We start from the raw sequence: 7,271 nt of genomic DNA on the forward strand, positions 1-7,271 counted from the left end.
AAAAAACTGTCCAAGACCCTGTGGTGCCAAGGTCCACCCTTGTAAGCAGCAGTCCCTGAGAGTCCACTGACGGCCTAGGTAAACTTGCTAAGACATTAGAATGAGCTAAACAAGCACATCTCCTCTTCCTGCATGAGCCATGGGGAGCGCAGACTGTGGAAGGAGGCTTGTGTGAAGGCTGCTGGGGTTGGGTGGGTTGGATTGGGTTGGGTTGAAAGAGCTGTAGACATGGAGAAAAATGATCACAGGGAACTCACACACAGTGGACAGTTAGGCCAAGGAGGGAGGCCTGGTCTCTGAAAACCCAGAAACAGAGGTCAGACCTGGCCCAGAGCCAGCCAGGTCTCTGCCCTGCAAGCGGTCTGTCACCTGGCAATCATTTTCCTCAGGGGCTTGCCTCTACGGGTTTAAACAGCTGGAGATAAAAAGAAGTGAGCAGATAAGAGGCAAAAACTGTAAAAGCATGGCCAGGAGGATTCAGCTGTAGTCCTATGTTTAGACAGGAAAGCCGGAAAGTAAATACGAGATTCATGTAATATTTGTGCTACTTAATGCCCACAACTATTTTTAACTGTGCAGTTTTAGGGCAATTGTATGGACCGAATCATTGCAATTGTACTGACCGAATCATTCTCGTCTTCCTTGTTGGTTTTATAAAGTCCGAAACGACAATAGCTCTACCCTAGATGCAAATTGAAACGACGATGCACCTGCAACACTATCTAGAAGAGACCAACCCCATACAACGCGTTGGGGAGGCTGTGGAGTGACTGGGATACACTGCTGGGGGGCGGGGTAAAATGATGCCGCTGCTACAACCACTTCAGGAAAGAGCGGGGCGGTATCTTGTATGATGCGACCCAGCCATGCTACTCTCCTCAACAGTCACGCAAGCAACATGAAAGTGGCTGTCCATACAGAGATGTGATTAACAAAATGTTTATAGCAGCTTTGTTTGTGATAGCCCCAAACTGGAAACAGCCCAAGTACATGCCAACAAATGGAAGGATAAGCAAATTGACTTATGCCCATAAAATGGAATGCTTTTCTGCGATGCAATGAATGCAGCGGTACGTGGAACACCATGAAGGAAGCTCGAGATCATCATGTAGTGAAAAAAAGTTAGGTGGAAAGGAGTATACACCGTATGATTTAATTTACTGATAATTTTGGAAAATGCAAGTTTAGCTGTAGTGACAGGCAGTAAACCTAACATTACCTAAGGATAAGGGACAGTGAATCACCAAGCGGTACAAGTAAACTTTGGGGGGTAATTGACACTGTTGTGGATTGAATTATGCTGCCGCCTTCTCAAATGTATTGAAGCCTGGGTGCCAAGACCTGTGGGTGCGATCCTGTTTGGAAACCGGGTTCCCTCTGTCACGTTAATTGGGCCATGCATAGGGAAGGTAGGTCCTAGACTAATCACTTCTGGGTTATAAAAACATGCAAAATGGATCCAAATACAGATGCTGGCTCACAGGACAAACGCCATGTGGAGATGCAGCCAGGGATGGTCAGGATGTTGGAAGCTACTACAAGCTCAAATGGACAACGAAGAAGTCAGCAGAGCCATAGAGCCCTAAACTAAACCCTTTAACTGCAAGAAGGTAAGGGCGATCTCTCTCTGCTCAGTGTCTAGCCTGATGCCGACTGCCCCACAGAAGGAGCTCAGGAACATCAGCTGGAAGGAAGGAAGGAAGGAAGGAAGGAAGGAAGGAAGGAAGGAAGGAAGGAAGGGAGGGAATGCACTGAATTTTCACTTAGCTGAACAGAACATTGGATTCTTAATTTTAATTGTAGGATAGCAGCCTGGGGGGAAGGGATATCTAAATCAGGGCTATCACTTTGTCTCTTTTAATGGAAAGGACGTATTGGCAGTATGTATGGTCTTCTCACGTTAACAGACTGCTACCTGAGAGAAAGCTGCTCACCTGACCTTGTAAATGCAGGGAGGGAACCTGTGCCCCAAAGCACCTGTGAAGGTCGCTCAGGTGGGGAGTGGAGCCCCCCGGGACAGGGGCTTAGTCCCATCTAGGTTTGCAAATTAGGTCTGGCCATTTGTTCTGGACATACCCAAAGCTGTGTGAAAGAGCCAATCTCTTCAGCTGTCTCACTTTTGCCTCGTTAGCTTTGGTTCTTGTTACTTATAGATCCATATTATGGCATTCTGTCACCCCAAAGGTTGCTTCCCTACTCAAGGCAAAGTAAGAAAGGAGAACAGGTGGTTGGGGAATCCCTGAGGACGTCAGTGTGTGATCAGACACTTCAGAAAGACCTGGGCCCGTCCATCCCTGACTCCTACCTCCTCTGGTGCTCTGACCATCAGGACCTGTGCCTCTCCTGGACCTCCCGCTGCACCCTGGAGCCCAGAAAGGCAGCCTTCTCAGGCAACAAAAGGTCAAGGATATGTTCCCCACCGGAGCAGAGAAGGAGCCAGACTGCCATTGACTCCCTGCCACCTCGTGGGCATTTTCTACCTAGGATAGCAGTGACGGTGGGGCCAGAGCACCAGGCTTGAAATCCCAGGTCCAGAATTAACTGCATGACCTTCAGTAAGTATCCGTCCCACCGATCTCTCTTTCATAAACCAGGGGTTAGAACAATGCCGGGTCTTATGGATTACCCAGTAAGCAAGATAAGCATGGATTACTGGTTCCTGATAATCTGCAGTCAACCATCTCGTGTTTTTTAAACCATGTCAAAGATAGGGTTGGCGTCTGTCTCTCCTGATCCCCACAATAGCTTCCTATAGAGCAGCGGTTCTCAACCTGTGGGTCGCCAGATTCATAACAGGAGCAAAATGACAGTTATGTAGTAGCAATGAAAATAATTTTGTGGTTGGCGGGGGGTCACAACAACACGAGGAACTGTATGAAAGGGTCGCAGCATTAGGCAGGTTGAGACCCACTGCTCTCGAGAATCAAGGCATCTTTTAAGAAGCACCTCCCTGACAGGGATGGAGTACCTGGATAAGCTCTTTTCTGGTTAAGCCCACAGGAAGCTTTTCACTGCACATGAGTACGTAAGCATAAGTAAGGCCGTGCTTCCTTGCCTATTGGGGACTCCAGCCCCTGCCTGAACCACTCCCCATCCTGCTCTCTCACACACGTATCACACAGAATTTGCACAGCCGGAGGGGCAGAAGCCCCGGCAAATTGGTCATCCGGTGAAATGTTTGCCACCAAATATGTTTTGAGCTCCTCTGTGGGAACTGCTACAGCCTGCAGGCCTTGCATAGGTCACCGCACTGGCCTCTGAGGGCAGACTTGTCTTACAACAAGGTCCAAATTGACAAACAGCCAGTCTGCTGGACACAAGATGGAAAAGTGTGGTCTTCATAGCCACCCTCCTGCAGCCTGTCAGCAAAGATCCTCGTAGCGTTCCACACTTCCACACGTTCTACAACCTTGGCCAGGACACCATCGCATGTGTGTTCAATAGCTTCATCTCTGGCGTGGGGCCCCCCTCCACATCCAGTCGATCAGGTCAGAGTGTTAACCCCGTGGCCATAGTGTTCATTCTGACTCTCAGTGACTATCGAACAGAGCAGAATTGGCCCCGCAGGGTGTCCAAGGCTATGGATTTGTTATGGAAACAGACAGCTTCCTGGTTCTCTGACACAGCCCCTGGTAGGTTCAGCCCACCAAGCTTGCAGTTAATAGCGAAGTTCCTAAAAGCCCAGCAATGCTTTGCCCTGGAAGGACTCAGGGGCAAACAAAAACCCTAAGCATAGAGGTGACTGATGCTTTTACCTATGCTCAAAGGACCAAGAACTCAAAAGACTTGACTTCCCTTCTAAGAAAGTCGTTCCTTGGATCATCTCTTCAGGGTGGCCCAATCAAGTGTCTGAAATATGGAGAGGGCATTGGTCCGCAGTTCAAAACCATCAAACGCTGCACAGGAGAAAGCTGAGACTCCCTGGTCCTGTAAAGATTTGCAGTCGTGGAAAACCACAGGGGAAGTTCCACTCTGGCTGCTCGGAGGAATCACCTCCGCGGCAGGGAGCTTGGTCTCGAGTGGAGCAAGCATACGCTTTTGCACCGCAGATGAGCGGAGTCACCAGATCAGGTTTTAAACAAAAGCGTCACTTAGAACCACCAAGGATAACAACATCTTTCAGGTCGACTTCCTTTCCCGCAGGAGAGCCAGTCAGGCTCTCTAACAAACAGTCACCTGCGGGAAGAAGTCCCACTTGGACGCTGCTCAGCCTTCCCGTGGGCGGGGCGCCGGGGGTAAGGCATAAGAATGAAAGATGAGAGACGTGGCTTCGAGACCTGACTCTGCTACTGGTTTTTCCACAGCGTTGGGCGAGGCGCCGCTCTACTCTGTTCTCAGCCACAGACGGGGTGTGATTAATGATCGCTCCCAGCCTTGCTCTGAACGTTCAGTGGGAAACCTCGCGTGGCAGCGGGACATCCATCACTCTGGCACCGGACAGCGAAGGCTTCTGCCCACGGTCACCCACTCTAACTAGTGGTTACCACACATCCCACTGTGACAACGCTTGCTTACTTTTCCAAGCCCTTGACCAAGACTTTCTGGCTCTTTTTACTAAAGGGCTGCTTTCAATTCTGTCTCCAAAACACCCTGATAGCAGATGAAGGAATGTTATTTGACAAAATAAGGCTGTGACTTCCAAGTAGCCCAGTGATGGTTGCTTATCAGCACGAAACTATTTAAGACGTTTTCCACAGGGAAACGCAGTCGAAAGAACTGACTGATCCTTTGACGGAAGTGTGCTTGGCTGGCTGGGAAATGATTTCTAAGAGATAAATGTGTCGAAATAATGTCACCCCCAACGGCTGTGACTGAAGCCTTTGGGACTCCCTGGCAGCACAGGGGGCGCAGTGGGCTGGCTATGGGGCCATCGGCCATTCTGCAGGAGAAGGTGAGGCTATCTAGTGTCTGAGACCCCGTGGAGCCATTTCTACTCTGTCCTTCAGGGTGGCTCTGGGTGACTCCTCACCGACTAGACAACAGCAGCTGTTAGCCTGGCGCTTGCTGGTCCTTCTTCCTCAGAGTTTGCCCGGCACTTGCCAGAGGGTTTCCCGGGACCCCAATAGCCCCTTGAGGAGAGTCCCATTCTCAGAGGGGAAAAAGCAGGGCTCTCTTGGTCCAGTCTCTGCGGTCACTCCCTCTCATTCCGTTCAGGTCATTCCTGCCATTCCACCCAAGTGTCCCCAGCACACCCCACACTGGGATCAAAGCCAGCACTGGCCTTCCTCGGAGGCGGCCACATCAAACCTCAGCCATCAGCCTCCACTGGATGGGCACTTTCCTCCCTCCTTCCTGCTGCCCTCTGGGACCCTCCCACCTCTCCCCTTCTGTTGGTTCTGTCCCTTTGTCTGGAAGGCTTGGCTGGTCCCCCTGTCCTCCCCTGCCGCCCCGCCCCCTTCCCGCCATTCTCTTTCCTGCCATAAGAGAAGTCCTTTCTCTGTTACCAGCCCAGGTACTAGAGTGTCCTTCTGAGAAACCTCCCTTGATGGCTTGTCCCCAAAGTGAGCGCCTGAATTCCTTTAGAATGCAGTGGTCACTTAAGATGCTCGTACCAGTACCAGGCACTTTTCTCCATGGATTCTCCCCATCCTGTCCCCTTCCTTCTCCTCTGGAAATGCAAGCCCCTGGGAAGCAGGGCCTGGGTCTCAAGCACTATGGCAAGCCCCCACCCCCCACCAAGTCCTTAGCACATAGGAGATGCTCAAAAACCTTAGTAAATAAAAGGAGGGGACGTTCAAACAGTTTTCCCAGAAGTCCTGTGACCTGGGAGTGCTTACCCGTCCTTCCCAGTTCAAAGACCACCTGTTCCTCATCATCATGCAGTAAGACATGCTCTCAACACTAGGACCCACACCTCCCGCAGGCCAGTCCCTGCTGTTCATAGCCAGGGCCTGAATCAAGGCCAAATCCATGGCACTGTGTACCTGTTGACGAGAGGAGTGTCCGTCAGCATTCTATACCTAGGGTGAAAAGAGGCTATTTCACACGCGAGACGTGTTCATATCTTTCAGTTTCGCCAGCTCCAGTTTGGAGATTTCCATGGCCGACTTCTAGTCAGACTTTCTGCCTGGACTGGATGGTGCCTTTCTGCATAATGCCCACCAATCCCCCAGCCACTTCTTCCACACACAGCCTGCAAGTCCTTCCCTCCACCTAGTTCCTGCTTTAGAAAAGACTACATAAACGAAAACAGTCCAAGAAGCAATCATTATTTCATGAGACATGACACTGTCTGCTAATATGCCTGTGTTTGTACCTCACCAACCCCATGGTCATTGCTATGGGGGATGAAGTCAGCCTTTCCACTTACATCCAGGGCTGGTAGGTTCATTACAAAGGAAACTATGACCCGAAGTTTACATATGTGTAAAGGAGTGGTCCCAAACTCCAGCTTTCTGTACTCTTGAGATGCTGGGTAAACACTGGGCTGCTAACTGCAGAGCCGCCCGTTAAAATCCACTCCCCTCCTTGCTTTAGGGAGAAGACGAGACCGTTGACTCCTGTAAAGACTCACAGTCTCCGGAGCCCTACATAGGGCCGCTGTGAGTTGGAATTGACTCACTGGCAGTGGCTATGGTTTGGGGCCCAATATAACCACCGAGTGATGGGATTTTATGATTATATCATAGGACATAACAAGAGAACGATGTGAGAGTCTCTAAAAATGTCCAACTGATTTAAGGTCCACAATTCTTGTTAATGAGAATTGCTTATGGGAGGAAGAGGATTCCAATATCCAATTTAAAAACCAGCAGATGGAAGTCTTAGCAGACACAAGCGAAAAAAGATGGTCTGTATGCACATCAAATGAACCCCTCAGAGGTTCAATGTCGGGTTCGCTCTGCTCCTCTCTGGCTTAGCTCAGGCCATATCCAAGTCCTTCTTTCCTATTTCCTTTGCAAATTACTTCAGAAGTTTCCACGGCACGGTTGTCTGGCACAAACTCACCACTACTGAGTCTGTTCCAACTCACAGCAACCCCCTGGAGGAGAAGAACCTCCCTGAGGGTCTCCGAGGCTGTAAATCTTTCCAGGAGCAGAACGCTTCATCTCTCTCCCACGAAGCAGCTGGTGGGTGTGAACTGCTGACCTTGTGGTTGATAGCTGAGGTAGTTAGTTTATCATGCCAACCTGGCTGATAAACACATGTGGGGTTAATTAAAGGGATAAATGGCTCGGCGAGCTTTGCCTTTCTTGTTCTCGGGTCTCTTGCTTTGTGATGATCGGACCAGGATGCAGCTGCCTTTAACAGTTCCCTGCTTCAGCTGGCAA

General features: G+C 50.1%; 1 protein-coding gene across 1 annotated transcript in view; it reads right to left on the reverse strand.

The window, feature by feature from the left end:
- Window positions 1–6,041, reverse strand: part of GAS6 (growth arrest specific 6) — a 67,873-nt gene extending 61,832 nt beyond the window's left edge. Inside the window, exon 1 of the mRNA XM_004704315.2 lies at window positions 5,988–6,041. Coding sequence (XP_004704372.2) covers window positions 5,988–6,041 — 54 coding nt within the window. The remainder of the gene's footprint in view (window positions 1–5,987) is intronic.
- Between the last annotated feature and the right edge of the window lie 1,230 nt (window positions 6,042–7,271).

Source organism: Echinops telfairi, unplaced genomic scaffold, assembly GCF_000313985.2.
Source record: "Echinops telfairi isolate 266 unplaced genomic scaffold, ASM31398v2 ScPeMD7_7467;HRSCAF=8505_1, whole genome shotgun sequence".
Lineage (NCBI taxonomy): Eukaryota > Metazoa > Chordata > Mammalia > Afrosoricida > Tenrecidae > Echinops > Echinops telfairi.